Source organism: Haliotis asinina, chromosome 2 (genome assembly GCF_037392515.1).
Source record: "Haliotis asinina isolate JCU_RB_2024 chromosome 2, JCU_Hal_asi_v2, whole genome shotgun sequence".
Classification (NCBI taxonomy): domain Eukaryota; kingdom Metazoa; phylum Mollusca; class Gastropoda; order Lepetellida; family Haliotidae; genus Haliotis; species Haliotis asinina.
In genome coordinates this window covers 50,261,462-50,281,144 of record NC_090281.1, presented here as the reverse complement: position 1 = coordinate 50,281,144, position 19,683 = coordinate 50,261,462, and the positions used below count along the sequence as shown (strand labels likewise).

At 40.2% G+C, this 19,683-nt stretch overlaps 1 protein-coding gene across 1 annotated transcript in view; it reads left to right on the top strand.

Moving 5' to 3' along the window:
• LOC137272622 (gamma-aminobutyric acid receptor subunit beta-like) overlaps positions 1-19,683 on the top strand; it is a 72,054-nt gene that overhangs the window by 9,163 nt on the left and 43,208 nt on the right. The window contains exon 3 of the mRNA XM_067805016.1: positions 13,726-13,793. Coding sequence (XP_067661117.1) covers positions 13,726-13,793 — 68 coding nt within the window. The remainder of the gene's footprint in view (positions 1-13,725; positions 13,794-19,683) is intronic.

Sequence of the window (19,683 nt, the reverse complement as noted above, 5' to 3'; positions counted from 1 at the left end):
ACCAACCACTGAAGCTGAAGTGGAATTGAAACGTAATGACAAACAATACTTGGAATGTGTGGTTGGTTTACAGCTGACGTGCAGAAAACCTCTACGACCGTCGACGTCAAGAATGTTATTTGAGGACGATATATTTGAGTAGTGTGGCAAGTCTTTAGGTTGAATTGGCAATTATATCCCTGTTACTTTGGTTAAATGTGAATAGCACGTAGATAGACCCTCAGACAGTACTCTTGATCTTTATCTCTTAGACAGAACAAAATCGATTGTTAGAGGTATTCATATTCGTGTGTCCGTCACATAAGAATGAGATGAGCTTCACAAAATGAATGGGATAAATCGAAATGACTTACAGTCATGAATGATTGTGAATAAAAGGCCAAACTCTTCGATCACTCAAGGCTGGCAAAGTGTTTCGTGCTAACTGATCATTTCAAAGAGTTTCTATATCCGTTTGTCTCATAAAACCCCTGTATGGTTTCAATCCTCACATTTTGCAAATTGATCATTTTAAGGATTTGTTCATAAGGCTCCGATTGCCAATTCGAGAACTAATTCTTGCTTTCGTATAGCCATAGGTTTTACCTCTTTGATTCCGAACAAGTCCAGAATACTCTGACATGTCACGTGATCTCTTATTCTACTACAAAAGTTAAAAAGTGGTTTAACAAATACTTTGCAAATCGTAACAAAGTACAAGTACTTCATCTTTGCGAACTGTTTCTTGATTGATTTGTTTGCACTGTTTCTTGATTGATGTGTTTGCAAACCCTCAAAGCATGGGTATATGGGCCGGTAACTTATCTTATGAATTCTTAGAGGTATTTATTACCCCTGATCCCCACAGTGCACACAGCATGCATATCGCATGCTGATATTATCGGAACTGCATGTAGTGGGTCTTCGCAAGGAGACCATCTGACAGAGTCGTTATTTGATATTACTTCTTCCACGGCCGCGGGCTTCAGTACTTGGCTCATTATCTGTCTACTGTATCAAGTATTAATATGTAATTAATCCAATACTGTGATTAGGCAAATCCCATGATACTGTGTTCCCACGTGACAATATCTGGATTGTGTAGAGGCCGCAGTTTGCAAATATCAAAAACGTATTTGTAGGATCATCACGCAACACTATTACAAACACACAGACCAAGATCACTATAATTTGATTAGAGGGGTGTTTTTTTCATCGTGTAAAGGTTTCCCATGCTTGACATACATGTAGCACACGCATCTGTAGAAATGAGAAAAAAATTAATTAAATCAGCTCTTATCGAACGGATTTAACTTTGAAGAAATCGCCCTCAGCTTCACTGTCGTATTTTGAAAAGACAGTGCAGTGGTACAGACATAATTTGTTTGCCTGTGTATGTCTGGCAGTGAAGGTCATAGGTAGAACTCTCACCGCGAGCGCATTCAACAAGACCCCAAGCGAGAACTACAACGAGAAGGGTTGCTGCAACAGACGCCCACAGTGAGATGGTAGCCGGGGATGTTGGTCCCCGCTCGGTTTCAGCTTGATCAAGCCCACCATTGATTCGCTGACCACTCCAAGGTTTCCCATTTCACTCGCTTTGTGAACGATATCATAAAAGTGGTAGTATACACTGTTAACGTAAGGGATGCTTAACTGTTCAATATACGACTTGTTTAAGTGCATGGTACATTTCGAAATGGCAAGCCAACCAGCGCATTGTTTAACATGCATGCTATCAGTGGCATTTATGCAAGCATCAGCAATATTACTGCAATAAAGCATAGTTTGTCATACGACTGTTTGGTATGCAAGCACATGAGTGACAGTTGGGTATGCAATGATGATTAAACTTATCTAGGCCCCAGATTGAGGAACACGTTATTTTAGACGATACAGGCTAAGCAATTATTGCAAAATGGAAATATATGCAGAGCAGGGGCTTCATGATCTGTCGTGGCAAAGTGCCTGCGTGTCAATGAAGGTATCGACAGATAGGGCTTTAATTATTAACTACATCTTGTCTGCTTCTCTTCCCCATGATGCTATGGTCTGTTTCTAACTTTTATGGTCTTATTCATTTATTGATATATTAAACATAGCAATGATGTCAACAGTCAAAAGAGTATAACAGTTTCATTAGGAGTGTTTTGAATATCTAAGTAACTCTGCCTGTGTGTGTCACATTATACAATTGATAATAATCGACATTACCATAAGATTTATTGGTGGCTTTTCTTTCAACCATAAATCAGTTTTCTTACTTTTAACACCATGGTTTATGTATACATATCGCATGTATTCATAAGAAATTTAAGGTTATGATTACACGATTTACTAAGAAAGTGGAATCCCAAATATGACATATGTTAAATTTACGGTTGTTTTAACCTTATTTTCAAGATCGAATATATTGTATCTTAGCGATAAACAAACATGTTTTGCAACATATAGTTTTCCATTCACAACAGAACTATGGGCGGGCGGATTGTCGTTTAGCATTGGGATTGATTTGTTCATTTCTGGTTTCAGTAATGCTTAAAAATATCCGAAGGTACAAATCTAATTATCCTCTCTACAATAACGCCTCACTGACCTGAATGAAGTCAATGAACGTAGTGTCATTATGCTTACTGGGACTATATGTTCCAGTGTTTATTGCTTTTATAAGGTAAATAATTAACTTGCCTTGGTGTGTGTTTACGACCTCACGGGTTTAGCAATACACATTTTCACCCAATACCGGGTGTCATCAATATTTAATAGTGATGCATAAACTCTGGTGTTCGAAATTGTGCTCAGCTCTTGGTGGTATTACTTATACGTATGAACACGTCGATTTCGCTTTTATTCAAACAGTAGCGCTTACGGCATCGCAACAAGGAGACACAGATAACTGCCCCTCGTCAGGGATAGTCGTCCTACGTCACAGCTAAGGTCGAATACGCATTCTGCTCATTGCATGTACAGCAGCAGGACGCTTTGCCATCAACAGCTCAGACGGATATATCTGCCTTCGTCATAGACACGCTACAGCATTCACTGTCATTCCCAAATGCAAATCTGCATTCTATTTCTGGCAACAACCTATCACTCTGTGAGCCTGCATCTTTAAGCCTTGTAAATACCACTGACTAAACCTATCCCTCTTGGACGCTTGGCTCGGTGTGGTCCTCATTACTTTCACCCTAAGGTAAACGTAACGTTGGAAGGTAACTTTATGCTTGTAACGGGTATTACGTACTTACGCCGGATATGAGGGGTTTCATAGAACATAACTTTGTCCAATGTGGTCCGGGGGAGCTGTTCCATCAGAATCCACCTGAGCCAGACAATCCAGTGATCAATAACATGAGCATCTGCACAAACACAGTCAGAGCTGGCATAGTTGTGAATGAGTTTTTTAGGTATGTTTGGTTGGAATTATCATATATATCACGGCATGTCAGAGCAAACTGGAGCAAATACAAAGGTGCACTAACGTGTAGCACACGGACACAGTTATATCATAACCAAGGAAACGTATCAACGCATCCTGGTGCAAACAAGGCCAGCAACGTAGCAGAGCAACCTTTGGTGCACTGGCCATTTTCATGTGTAAAACGCTTCCATCTGACTGAGAATGTATACCTGATTGATAGACTATTGCAACAGACTTTCATCTGCCCATCACGGCACTGGACGGGATACCTTCAATTTAGGTTCCAGTGTATTTACAGAAAGGAAACTAGTACTCTGCAACCTGAGTATAAATGATGATAACATTCTGTTAATAAGACCATAAGACAAACGTCTGTAGACATCCCAATGGAACCGATTCCATTAGTTACTGGTCATTACATCAGAAGCCATTAAGAATGATGAAAGCAAGAAATGATTACTGCATCTTATCGTCAGCTATCCGTGATGTAAGTTCCCATATTCAGCCTTGCACGCAATATGACCAGTTCATGGAACGGGTGGCAAGATTCAGTTGGATAAAGTATCATAATCATACCTACTTGCCGGTTAATTATGATCGTACTTGTGTGATATTTGATGTAATAATAGATAATAAAAGTTCTCTGTATCTTCCATCGTACAAGGAGTCGACTGTTCTAACTGATAAGGATTTCAAGCTAAAAGGTCTGCAGTTTCAAGGCATGCCAGTTATTAATTTCTGGAAACGTTAGCCATCATTCTTTGGTCACACATTCTGCGATTCTATGTACCCATGAGATCATTATAGGCAATATACTCATTTTATATCCAAGATATCAGGGAAAGGTTTGAGTATGAACCCTAAATCTGATGTTCTCGAGAGCTCGTTGTTTCCTGTCATTTGAAGAAAGAAGTTGTCAAATACCTAAACTTAGTTTACGTCAATGATTCTGGTTGTTAAAATTGAGGAAGACTAGTGTATGCCACTCTGTGAACAAATACGAACATGTGTGTATAGAAAGTAAAGGATGCGATTTATTCTTGTTACATTTTGAAACAATGAGGCTCAAAGAAATGTCTCACGTTCTATATAGTTTGTAACTATTTGTTAAATGGCACGGGTATTCATCTGCACTCGTCAAGGACATGCAACATCTGTACAAATGTGCCATAATTAACTCTACTGGTAGGCGTAAAACGGACTCACGCCCCGCTCATTTCTGAACAATGTTGCATTTGTGTTTGAATACTGATGCAGATGGTGCCTGATGTTTAACTAAGATATCCCCTTCGTCGCTAAATACATATACCCATTGATCCTGCGTTAAACCGTGGTCATTACAACCCCAACATTCAAAGGGCATTACTTTGTCACTAAAGCTCCCAAATTTAATATCATGAAGAATTTGTTAGGGTCAGGAATGCAATAATACTGTGCTTGTAAGAGGTCCAATTCTGCTAGCGGGAACACTGAGCGCTTTAAATTATACACCCCGACTTGAAAGGATGATTGCAGCTCTGGCCTTCTGTGGTCAAACAATCAATACAAGATCCTAATCTGTTACCCGTACCAGTGACTTTGTGAAAACGGTCCTATTCACACGATGTCACTATTGGTTTGACAATAATTGATTTTGTACCGAGGTCTTGGTACGCACTGGTATAACGTGCTCTCGAGTCTAGGACTTTGTAAGCGTCTGATTCCACATGTGACCCTTGTAATTTGTTCTTTGAAGCCATGAACTTGCTTGAACCTGGTATGTGTAGTGCACTTGCCAACAATACTACATTTCTCGATACATGTAACAGTTTCATTTACTCAACATACCCCTTGTGTCGTCACAGAACACACACATATGCATGTTAATGTTATTGTCCTTAATTGATGAGGCCTCTTGGTCACGATTAGTCAATCTTAATGTCGGTATTATGCGTGTTATCTAAATTCATTCCATTTACAAGGAACATTATACAGTTTTATTGGACGCAGATTTTCTTCGGTGCTGTTAATGGCTTTCTTTGTTCCGTTACAACACGCTGATTTACAAATGAATAGACTTTCCGAGTGGTATTGGCATATGTAAATAGTATTTGAACTGACTGGCAATCTTCTGGAACTACTGAGACACTTGAGAAGAGGCTTCCCTAATTCAATCTGAAGATTTTGGTAACTAAGAACCATTGTCGTGTTTTGCAGAGACACCACGATAAGTGCCATAACGTGCCAAGAATGCCTATTTTAGTGCAAACAAAAGACACATGATGAACAGTTTTGGTTTTGAGTTCCTTGTCTTGTTCAAGCACATCAAAAAGTGTTAAGTGATTTTGGTTCATAACTGAGCAGAATATCTTAGCGTTAAGTGGGTGAATGGTTATGGCTCATTAACATCAGTATCAGTTCGCGGAAAGTAATGCCATTAAAAACGGGTCACTATTTGTATATGTTTGTCAGTGCGATGTTTAACATTTTAGTTCAAGACACTGAGAGCATTACAGGATTTCGTACAGACATTCTATAGTATGAAAACTACTGCTAAAGCATTTTGTTTTTCCGAAGTGTATGTCAGAAGACGTATATTTTCAGAAAAAAATTCCATGAGGAATAAGTGTTGTCTTGCATGGTTTTATTATATTTTAATCGGCTTTTACTCATATCTATTTAAGCACTGTCTCCGTATTTGCGGAACAAAATTATCAGTTTTGTTGCTCTTCGTAACTGAGAAGCCCGATTACTCAATCGTAAGAAAGGTCTGATCCCTTGATGGTTAATCAGGGGCACCAACAGGATCTGCCAGATAGAACGGTTTCAAGAACAGACATCAGGAACTAAGCTGTGATTCCAAGACCAACCCTGACTCATTTGTTATCAAGAAACTCGTTATAGAATTTATTCTCATCTTTCAGAAAGTATGGTTTCTTCACGCTTGGGATTGGGAAAAATCCTATTAAGTCATCTGGATCAGAAATGGGAGTACTTGGTTTAGTGGTCATTGATCTAGAGCGGTCAGTTGTTTACTTCCATAATTACATTGTATGGACGAATCAGACGACAGTCTGCCTGTTACACCAGACATGGGATCGAGAATGCCTCTTCTAGTTGATCGAGTATAGGCGTAATCTCCCACTAATCACCGCATAATTGCAACAAGACGATATGACATAATCCCACAGTGATGTTAATATGACACTTTCTACAACTTTGAAGAACTGGAGTGAGGAAGGATGCTAACCACATGCCAGCAACATCGCGTTGAGGACCCCCAGAAATGAACTTCTCACAAGCAGGGAATCGAACCCAGATCTTTGACGTGATGAGCGAATGCTTTAACCACCAGGCCAATTAAAAGTGAAGAAATAGTTTGCACAATTTTTCTCAAGGTGTGTTTGACTTGAACATGAATGATTAAACAACTGATTCATTTATCAAACTAAGAACTGTATGTTTTGATTACGATCAGTGGACAAGAATTGATAGCAGATGAAATCGCACCTTATGCATCACAAGTATGTACAGATTGGAACGTTCTCTATACCATTCACCTTGTTGTGTCTTGTCCTGTTTCATCGGGTTCTAATCAGGTTTTTGCGTCTTTAGATCATGATGACATGTCTGTGTTTTAAACACAATCTCTATCAATTATTTTTTTCAAACATATGCTCACCCCTTCGAAAACACCTGTATCACAAAATGTCTTGCAGACATCCACGCATATTATTGCTTCAAATGTAGTGCCATTTACGCCCAATTGTATCTATTGTTCCATCAGATAATCGATACTGCTTATGTTCTGGCACCGGCGTTTCATAATTGTTTCATGTATTTAGCACCTACAACATTTGAGAAAGCATATGATTGTTACATCTGATGTTTTCACATTTATTTCAGGAAACACTAGTAAGTAATAACCATTACTTAATATAGTTATCCCCTGGTTTCCACTTTCAATGCGGATATTTGGGTTCAGCTTTCAATTCAATTTCAATATCAATATTGTTATCATACTAACGGAAAGTTTAGATGCATCGCAATGCATTAATAATATCATTAATATTCATCAGTCAACGATGCAACTATCCTGTCTAATGGGTAATGGAAAACTCGGAGATGTGCTTTGCCCTCTTTCTGAGAGAGCACCACGATTACATAAGAGACAGAAACCATTTCAATATAACGAGAATCAATTTTTGTAACTCATGATTATTTCTCATTGACATGAGTGTTTTTTCTTTAAACTAGATTTTATTTTTTCTCTTTATTCATGCTGTTAGTCTGAAGCAAAATATTAATGACTCATACATAATTTTTTTATTAATATCTAGAAATGTGAGCTCACTTACAATCAGAATATATTGCTTCAAAGTTGTAATTCAATAAGCACAAAATTTTGTTTTGAATTGGTTTTGTCCGTAGACTGCGTCCCCATGACAATACCTCTTAAAGTCGGTTCGTTAAATTGGTGCATACACTGATAAGGAGAAAGTATTCAAGCCAGAATAGACTTAATAAAAGCCCAATAAGGGGATTGCTTCCCTGGCTTTCCCACCTTGGTGGAATCGCTCCATTTTCATCAGGGGCATAGCTGTTCAACCAGCAGCTTCTACAGAAGATGGATGCCCTTCCAAGGTGAAATAATAGTGCATCTCGCACCTCCCTTTATGTGGCAGCGCTGAAAACACAAGGCCTTTCAACGCAGGCGTTTTCCGTAAAAACACTATAAAGTCTTTTTATGGAACCCCATTTTCAAGCAATCACGGCAAAAGGACACTTTTAAGAGATATGTTGTGATTGAAAACAGAAGCAATAGGCTCGCATTAGTGCATCCAAATCCTCTTGCCAGTAAAATGGAATACCCCGGTTTCCAGGACCTGTTTGGCAACATTATCTACAGGCGATAAGGCGCCTCTGTATTGATCTTGGGAGGGTGATATTTTAAATTACAAGGCAAACAAACCCTGCTAAATTAACGATACAATGTAAGGGTTTCAAGCTCATTCAGCTGCTAAACTTTCCCACCGGTGAAAGGAACTTGCGGACAGGACAAATAAAACTGAATGCCGCCATAGCAAGGGAAAGGTTTTGTTCTCATTTTACAATTGACCGTTGGAATGAACTTTTTCCACCCCAATGTTAATGACAGACAAGCAAAGAATCTCTTTATTTGATTAAATGTCTGAACTGTCTACCACCGATGATTGAGTAAATACACTCAGCTGAGACTTTGAAAAGTAAACATACATATACAACTGGGAGTCTGGTTTTAACCTTAGCGGATATGAACAGTCTTCTGGGGGAAAAAATGACTCCGTTCTCAAGGGAAGGTAGAAACAAAACTGCGTTTTCCTTTGATCTAGTCGCTGCAGAATTAAAACAAAACGTGATATGAACCACAAGATTTTATGTGTGACATTTCCAGACAACTATACGGTTTTAAGTGTTATATTTATGTACTTTGAGAGCATTAATCTTGCATAACAAACACCCTCGTTACTTGTGTATATCAGAAAATAACAGAACACGACTGCAGTTCCTGTAATACAAAGCGCCTTTCCGTATTATTATCAAAGGACTAGTACAGATTTATCACAATAATAAAACCAAGCCTTATTAATATTTTGTAATAAATATCCGCATGAATGGTAGTTTTCATTGTCGCTTTCATGTAATGACCATTGGCTGGTCAGTAAATACACACCTATGAGCTATATACAAGGTTAATTGCAAACTAAATCTTCATCGTCCGTTGCAGTGCCATTGCCAGCCACCTGAAGCACGGCTGGAAGCTACTGTCCAATAAGAGTTCGGTATCTGATTACGTACAATGTACTGATATTTAAGTTTTCAAAACTCTTCAGTTAATACGTTTTTGATCGACGTGATGTACCGTGCCTTTTGTACACTGTCCTGTACTTTCACTGCTTGTAAATAGGTTACAGAGAACGGGACATGTTACGAACTACCACTCTTTTTCATTTGTACAACGTTTACATAAATAGTCTGTGTATATTCTATATGTTATATTAAATATAGAAGGAAAGGCAATGGTTTGCTTGGTATTAGCTGCATGTGTGTAAAAGACCATTCGGGGACAGTTGGCGTTTAATCGGTCACTCACTCATTCACTCTCACGTGGCCATTTCATACAATACAACTAAAAGCAGTTTGTCTTTTTAGATTCAGTGCTCTGTGTTCATGTTGACGTCACGAACTAAAGATCAGGTTTGGACTTTGATACGAATGGATCACCAGGGAAAGTTAGGGAAAGATATTTAACCATCTCCTGCCCCACAGTTGGCAACCTATTGCAAGAGGTCACCTAAGGTCATCATTCTTGTTTATTTCTCGTGGACAGTTGTAAAGTGATAGCAGACACGATGCGTATACTCTAAGATGGGTGTGTGAGTCTCTGCTCACTGTATCTATGTCTGTAGTCCATATTCCCGTCCTGTCCGCTATATAACTCGCATACACTGTAATGTAAATGTACAAGACACTAAAAATGTACCTGTAATGCGTCAATCATTGCCCACAATGTGTTATATTATGCAAAATATTGTAGCATTTAACCTGTTCGAAATAGAAATTGCATTTGTATTTGTCGCTTATAAACCTTAAGTGTGCAGAAATATATTTTCATTTGCTCAAGACCTAAATGGCCATAATCATTTTCAGTCTCCCACCCTCCCGATCCCCAGACATAAGGATGAAAATACAACACAAAGTCCCTAGACTGACGCCCAAATGCTAAGAGTTCAGACGTAAAGTCCATTCGACACCTACATCTGCAACACTGTCGTTAACCGACGCTGTGAGCGGAGTTAGTCGTCGGTCTGGCACGGTTCTGCCCCCAAGAGGACTCGTTGACAGAGCCTGAACTAAAACTGCGGTCTATCATACTGCTAGAAACAGATTCATTTGCCTTCAAATGTCTCTCTGTCACAGCCGTCTGAAACTGACCGTAAATGTACCTATATGTCTAGACGAAAATTCAGTGATGTCTTTTCCATCAAGATGTAACATGGCTACCGCTGGCAATTCGGTGAAACAAACGTTAATCCTTTCTAGCAGGTTGCCAGTATCAGGCATCGCCCGTTGGCGTGGACTGACAGTCGGCTTAGGGGTTGCACAGTAAATGTTCCAAGATCCAGACACATGAACTATGGACTCTCTCATAAAATTAGCCCGCTGCTATGAAACTCGTATTCGTCACTAACAGGCAGAACACAGTTTGGTTATATCGAGGAGATTTATTTCTATTTGCAAGGCAATTCTGTTCGTCTACGGTTACTGAACATCGTTAGAGTTTAGATTGTAAATGTTGAGTTTCACAGATGAAAGAGTGTAAAAGGTTGTACAGAGCATTAAAATGCGAGGAAACGTTGATATATTTGTACCGATGGCCGATCTGTCGAGATAGATTGGACCGATCGCTAGATTGCGTGTTGTGAACATTGTTTTAGTGTTAAAGTCGCGGAACAAAAGCGACTCCTTGTCTCACTCCATCTGCTCTTGGTGGGCGCAACTCGCGAAATTCAACTCCATTTCACAAAAACCCGATTTGGAATATAAACGGCTTATACAATTTAAGTGCAAATCATGTCGATTTAGATTTTGTTTTCACAGTCCATTATTTCTTTGATTATTCACAAGAAAAGCAATATACATTCATCTATATTTATTCCATAAACGGTTTGTTTGTTTGTTTGTTTGTTTGTTTGTTCTTTGATGATTCCTCTATGCTGTGTGAAATTATTTACAATGAGACAATTAATGTTCAAATTAATCGCCAACATGGGCAATCCCTGTAACGGAATTTTAAATTTTTAACCAAATTATTGAAAGAGGACATACAAATCATGGATGAAAAGACTTTTATAGTTTGATAGTTCAAAGAATTTTATGAATAATAAACATCAGTAGTATCAATAATAAACATCTCATCTGTCTTTCACAATGTTACTGATGTTACTCTCTGTTTCATGACTGATATTTTTATGCTTTCTTTTCAATCGGTTCTGGTTTCATGTTGACTGGAATACCATTTATTTTCGCGCAGGGATATATCACTCTCTCTAACATTTCACCAATTAGTTTCAATAGAACCGCCGTTTTACACATTCTAACTGACAGACATTATAAGATGGTCTTGGAAACCCGAACAACTTCAGTCTTCTTCAGAAATCTGAATTTTGTCAGAAGCGTACAAACATTTTCATTATATTTCTTGAATGTGAATATGCTTAATGATGGTTTGAAAGGAAATATATTGGCGTTGATGCCTATAGGAGACCTTCAATCGAAACTGATTCTACGCTGGTTGTGATTTGTTTTCTGGATGTCTTTGCTGTTTAACGTCGCACCCAGCAATATTCCAGATATAAGGCGACAATCTGTAAATAACCGAGTTAAATCAAACAATCCATTGATCAACAACATGAGCATCAATCTACGCAAATGGCATACGATGACATGTGTCAACCAAGTCAGCGAGCCCGACCATTCGATCACGTTAGTCGCCTCTTACGACAAGCATGGATTGCTAAAGTCCAGTTCCAACTCGGGCTGTCACGGAAAATGTTGTGTCGATTAATGCACTTAAAGAAGCTTCGAATGCATTAGTGCATGTTTGAATATATATCCATGCCATTGTTGGCAATTGTAACTAAGAGATACGATGGCCTAGTTGTCTAAGGTGTTTTGCTGTCCTGAATTGCGTCCCTTGGGAAGATATGTTTGCTGGTTCGAATCCCGTTTGCCAAGATTTTTGTTCCTGGGTTTGTCAGAACCATAACAGCTAATTGCAACGAATAATAAACGCCGTGATATAAGTGGAATTCTGTTGACATCACTCACATTCACTCACATTTCTTGGCCATGTTGTACATTTCACTATCAATCAGGGTCATCTTCTTCTTCTGGGAAATGTATCAAGTTTCTTTTCCGTGAAATATTACTATTTGCACCAGTAAACGGACATGACAAGTTTATGTGTCCTTGGGGACGCCTGAACAATAGACCATCAAAGTTAGAGCCATTGTGCATATATCCTTGGAAGGCTTCTGCACTGTATCGTTTGTTTCTCACGGAAGTCATCAATGTAATCGATACATCAGTAGCGGGATAATCCGATGAAAGATTTCTATGTCAGAATAGATAGGGATCGATGTGATATTTAATATAAGGAATATGTCCGCCTTCAAAGGTTTATAAGGTTTCTTCTAGTTCATCTTTCAGGCTTGCAGTAGCCTTGTGGTTGAACTATTTCCATGTTTCCAATCGTTCGTTAGTGATTTGCATAGCATATTTATATTGTTCTGTATGAGCTCTCCCTCTTTTTAACTTATACTACTTTCTTGTCCCCTATCTGTCATCTTTAGTCGTAGGAATCTAAGTTACATATGTACACACTAAGGAGAGGATATTCAAAGTTGGAGAACTGTTCCCAATCCCTTTGACTGTGAATAAAACATGTTTAAAACTATGTTTAATGGTCAATCTAAACGGCTTTCGGTTACCTGAATGGAATCTATAAGCCTCATTTTTAGTGTCCCAGGCCGCCGTACAGCTAGATTATTGGCTCAGACAGCCAGCGTAAAAAAAGCGTAACGACTAGTGTGTGACGTTCAAAGATCTAAAAACACATGACATTAAGGGAAATAGTTTTTGTGCGAAAAACATGCTTAGCTAACATGTAACATCAGTGATGAATTTCACAAAAAGAACCATATTCTTCTCCTGCCCCTATAGCGATTTCAACAGTTTTGGCTAAAGAGTACAGGAACTGTATTTTCAGGGGTATTTCTTCAAACTGTCTGTCCTTTTGGAACTGTGTTCTGACACCCAAATGTTCTTTAGGGTATCCCTTTCATAGACCATTGCTTGCTTGTGTGGGATGGCCGAGTTATTATTACTACATTATCATAAAGCGTCCATTTCATACCCTTGTAATGGAGGGGTAGGATGAGATAGGAGGGGGTAGTTTGCATTTGGACTAGATGACGTGTTCCCATCACCTGTATAATCCTAACCTCAGCCTTTACTAAGTGACCGTAGCTGAATAACCAGATATCTTACTATTATTAAACGTTTCAAGCCAAAATATTTTATAACAACTTTTCGATAATGTATATATGCTAGCAGATAATTTCCTTATTAATAATCTGAGGCGTATTTTTATTTTGGAGCATTTATTATTATTTTATGTGACCGCATTCCAAACTCCTAATCCTGTCCCAGGGAATTTGATGGTCAGTTCCCAAAGACTTGCGTGATAATGTGAATCTTTACATAAAGGATGTTAAATATTTTATTTGTCTATTTTCTTTCAGAATCACCTCTTATCATAGGAATAGCAGTAATTATAGCGAGTTTTGACAGCATTTCCGAAGTCAACATGGTAAGTGACCTTTTTGTGCATTCATTTATTCAAAGTCTAATGCATATAATAAGTTATATGAATCTTTAACCTGGATAGTCCCAGCATGAAAGTGTCATAAACTTGTGCGTATCTAAGGAGAAAGTTTTACTTTCAGCGTATTATCTCATAACAGCTACATTTCAATTACTTATCCTTGTATAGGTGTACAGATCTTGGTGTTACGAATCGCTGCGACGCATCAATCCGTCTTCCCAACCCCACCAAAGGGCAGATATATTTCCAATTCCACTAAAGCAAACTCCATTACGTGAAAATAGTATTGATCTCCTCACAGAATTGTAACGTAAAATAACGTTTACAGCACATCTTGAGCTCCAATAACTTCATTATCCCCACCGACAGCGTCGTATAAACGTTGCTAACTAGGTATAAACGCTTATGTCGGTCTCCACAGATCGTCTACAACGTTGCTGGTAGCTGAGAGGGAGCGGTGGCTGGTGGGGTTGTCAATCAACTCTAGTTCGCTGCTCTATATTGATCAATGGCCAAACTTATACATTCGTGTCTCCAGTCGTACATCAAGTATTCCAAATTGCCAAGAACACTTTTAATTGCCTGTTGGCCAGTTCTGGACACGGGTCAATATTCTTCCCCATGGATAAAGAAGTACCAAGGCCAGAGGCTATTTCTGAACATTTCTTTGGTCCGTTTTCAGATTTGCCCAGGGTTTCCAAGTTGCCAAGAACACTTTTAAATGCCTTTTGGCTATCTCTAAGCATGGGTCAATATTTTGCCATCAGCAAAAAAGAACTACAGAGTCCAGTTACCATTGAACATCTCTTTCGTCCGTGGTCAGGTATGCTCTTGGACAATATGGTGACCCAAGAGACGAAAGAGTGGTGGACGGCTTTAGTTTAATGATGACGCACCACTGTTCTTGGAGACAGTGGTATGAACACCGACTTCATAAAACTGCACCGATTCACCACCGGTTGAATATCCTCAATAGCAATGCCAATCGTGCCACTACCCAGTAATGATCATCCAGAAATACTCTCCGACTGGATGAATGCAAAGCTTAATCATCATGCTCTTAGATCTCTTTCCAGCAGGTCTGCAATTTCGGAAGATTAGCATCGCAAGGAGATAAATTTAAAGAAAGCCCTCATCCCGTAATCAATCATTCTAGGCTTAACGCTACAGGTGTAAATTACCGTTGAACACGCCCACATCTTCAGACAGGTAATCACTTGATACAGATCTCATACGTTCGTCTCATGACAAAAGAAAACGTATAAACAACGAAGGTAAACACAAGGGAAAGTCATACGTATTGACTTGGTATCATTCAACGGTTGACTTTTGGCTTGCAGTAAATACACATGTTTATGTCAGTTTTCTGGTCCTGTCACTGTACCGGATCCCAGACAGGGGCCTATCAACAAAATTGCGTTATCGACCTTCCTCGTTTTGTGGCCCGTCGAGCACGTCTCAAGACCCACAACTTAACCTTTGTCGTGTGATGCTGTTTTCCACAGTTAACAGCGTGTTGGCGACCAATATCGGACCTGCCACGACCCAAAAAATCTTTTTTGGATCAATGTTCTTCAGCGTTTTCTAGCCTTCGTAGGATCCAACGTATATCTGTGGAATCAGACATTTTATGCCCACAGGGGCTCCCTTAGGACGGCGTTTGACGTTATTCCTCAATACAAACTAAGAACTAATTCATGGTGAAACTGTGCCCAGCAAAGGCTGAAGACGTAGATTACATTTGAAGAACGCATGAAGAATTGGTCTGTTCTTACTTTTCCCGCTTCTGTATATACAGATAAAATTTAATAAACATATTTACATCAGTGCTGACAGCTACATCTCTTGAGACGTTATTGTAGAGTGCATTGGCGACTGTGCGTTACATGAGTGCTGTGATTTGGTTTTGCCACGTGGCCTGTAGCTTCAGTAATGATTACACATTGGGAGCATTCATCATTTCACTGGCATAAACTCAGAAGATTTCTGGCTCGAAGAACGAATTAGGATAGTAACAGATGATGTTGCTTGAGACATAGTTTGGGTAATTACTTCAACCTGTAACTTCTTAGTACAGTAAATTTCGAAATAATGATGATGTTCATGACCCCAAGACACCGGGTGTCCGAATGTAATTGTCCTTTCGTGAAGGCGCCTTGTCAATACCAGCTGTACTGTACTGGATGTACCTAGTAGCTATATAGAGGGTTATAGACGCCACATATTGTAACTCTGATCACCAAAACATGTTAAGCCAAGAAACGACCTTCATTTCCAAGAAGTCAATATTGGATTTCGTCGCAATCAGCAATATTATGGCATCCTCATTTATGTCGTTTCTAGTCATAATTTGGAGGTACTGGGCATTATGCTGCCATTACCAACAGAGTTCATACAAGAGAGCCTTTAGCGATGCTTCTGGTACAGTACGACACCGAGACATTGGCTTTACGTAATTTACTTAACAATGCTGAGTCGAACCTAGTCATCGAGTCATCGAATAAGCCAATTATCTACTCCACCAAACTAGTTCATACAAGAGAATGTATGAAGTGATAATGTTTCAATGTCTCAAGGTACATTTGGATATTTCGAAGATGACCATTTACCACAAAAACTTCGTGAATGTAAATCATTGCAACCAAATTATCATCGTTACATTCCATTATTGCATTCTGACTTTTAAACAAAATAACGTCTTGATTATATCTCATTACAACATTGTAATCAGGCAGATTAACGTCTTGATAATATGTCATTATAGTATACAGACTTTTAGTCAAAATTACATCTTGGCTATACTCCATTACGCTGAATTACGTCATGGTGACTTTAAGCTAAACTAACATAATAACTATACTCCATTACTGTATCTGACTGTATACTTTGTGGAAAAGGTTTGTTCAGGCACTCAGTACCGTAAGGGTAGACACTATTATCTGGGCTTTTGTAGACAAGGTCTGTTCAGGCACGCAGTGCCGTAAGGGTAGACACTATTATCTTGGCTTTTGTAGACAAGGTCTGTTCAGGCACTCAGTGCCGTAAGGGTACACACTGTTATCTTGGCTTTTGTAGACAAGGTCTATTCAGGCACTCAGTACCATAAGGGTAGACACTATTATCTGGGCTTTTGTAGACAAGGTCTGTTCAGGCACTCAGTGCCATAAGGGTGCACACTATTATCTTGGCTTTTGTAGACAAGGTCTATTCAGGCGTTCAGTACCCTAAGGATGCACACTATTAACTTGGCTTTTGTAGACAAGCTTTGTTCAGCCACTCAGTACTGGTCGACACTAACATCATGGCTTGTGTGGACAGGATGTGTTCGGCCACTCAGTACTGGTAGACACTAACATCATGGCTTGTGTGGACAGTGTTCTTCGGCCACTCAGTACTGGTCGACACTAACATCATGGCTTGTGTGGACAGGATGTGTTCGGCCACTCAGTACTGGTAGACACTAACATCATGGCTTGTGTGGACAGTGTTCTTCGGCCACTCAGTACTGGTCGACACTAACATCATGGCTTGTGTGGACATTGTTCTTCGGCCACTCAGTACTGGTAGACACTATCATCTTGGCTTTGTGTGGACAGTGTTCTTCGGCCACTCAGTACTCGTAGACACTAACATCATGGCTTGTGTGGACAGTGTTTGTTCACCCACGCAGTACTGGTCGACACTAACATCATGGTTTGTGTGGACAGTGTTCTTCAGCCACTCAGTACTGGTAGACACTAACATCATGGCTTGTGCGGAGTGTGTTCTTCGGCCACTCAGTACTGGTAGACTCTAACATCATGGCTTGTGTGGACAGGGTGTGTTCAGCCATTCAGTACTCGTAGACACTAACATCATGGCTTGTGTGGACAGTGTACTTCGTCCACTCAGTACTGGTAGACACTAACATCATGGCTTTGTGTGGACTGTGTTCTTTGACCACTCAGTACTGGTCGACACTAACATCATGGCTTGTGTGGACAGTGTTCTTCGACCATTCAGTACTGGTAGACACTAACATCATGGCTTGTGCGGAGTGTGTTCTTCGGCCACTCAGTACTGGTAGACTCTAACATCATGGCTTGTGTGGACAGTGTACTTCGTCCACTCAGTACTGGTCGACACTAACGTCATGGCTTTGTGTGGACTGTGTTCTTTGACCACTCAGTACTGGTCGACACTAACATCATGGTTTCTGTGGACAGTGTACAACGTCCACTCAGTACTGGTAGACACTAACATCATGGCTTTGTGTGGACTGTGTTCTTTGACCACTCAGTACTGGTCGACACTAACATCATGGCTTGTGTGGACAGTGTTCTTCGACCATTCAGTACTGGTAGACACTAACATCATGGCTTGTGCGGAGTGTGTTCTTCGGCCACTCAGTACTGGTAGACTCTAACATCATGGCTTGTGTGGACAGTGTACTTCGTCCACTCAGTACTGGCAGACACTAACGTCATGGCTTTGTGTGGACTGTGTTCTTTGACCACTCAGTACTGGTCGACACTAACATCATGGTTTCTGTGGACAGTGTACAACGTCCACTCAGTACTGGTAGACACTAACATCATGGCTTTGTGTGGACTGTGTTCTTTGACCACTCAGTACTGGTCGACACTAACATCATGGCTTGTGTGGACAGTGTTCTTCGACCATTCAGTACTGGTAGACACTAACATCATGGCTTGTGCGGAGTGTGTTCTTCGGCCACTCAGTACTGGTAGACTCTAACATCATGGCTTGTGTGGACAGTGTACTTCGTCCACTCAATACTGGTCGACACTAACATCATGGCTTTGTGTGGACTGTGTTCTTTGACCACTCAGTACTGGTCGACACTAACATCATGGCTTGTGTGGACAGTGTTCTTCGACCATTCAGTACTGGTCGACACTGACATCATGGTTTCTGTGGACAGTGTACTACGGCCACTCAGTACTGGTCGACACTAACATCATGGCTTGTGTGGACAGTGTTCTTCGACCATTCAGTACTGGTAGACACTAACATCATGGCTTGTGTGGACAGTGTTCTTCGGCCACTCAGTACTGGTCGATACTAACATCATGGCTTGTGTGGACAGTGTTCTTCGACCATTCAGTACTGGTAGACACTAACATCATGGTTTGTGTGGACAGTGTACTTCGGTCACACAGTACTGGTAGACACTAACATCATGGCATGTGTGGACAATGTTTGTTCACCCACGCAGTACTGGTCGACACTAACATCATGGTTTGTGTGGACAGTGTTCTTCAGCCACTCAGTACTGGTAGACACTAACATCATGGCCTGTGCGGAGTGTGTTCTTCGGCCACTCAGTACTGGTAGACTCTAACATCATGGCTTGTGTGGACAGGGTGTGTTCAGCCATTCAGTACTCGTAGACACTAACATCATGGCTTGTGTGGACAGTGTACTTCGTCCACTCAGTACTGGTAGACACTAACATCATGGCTTTGTGTGGACTGTGTTCTTTGACCACTCAGTACTGGTCGACACTAACATCATGGCTTGTGTGGACAGTGTTCTTCGACCATTCAGTACTGGTAGACACTAACATCATGGCTTGTGCGGAGTGTGTTCTTCGGCCACTCAGTACTGGTAGACTCTAACATCATGGCTTGTGTGGACAGTGTACTTCGTCCACTCAGTACTGGTCGACACTAACGTCATGGCTTTGTGTGGACTGTGTTCTTTGACCACTCAGTACTGGTCGACACTAACATCATGGTTTCTGTGGACAGTGTACAACGTCCACTCAGTACTGGTAGACACTAACATCATGGCTTTGTGTGGACTGTGTTCTTTGACCACTCAGTACTGGTCGACACTAACATCATGGCTTGTGTGGACAGTGTTCTTCGAC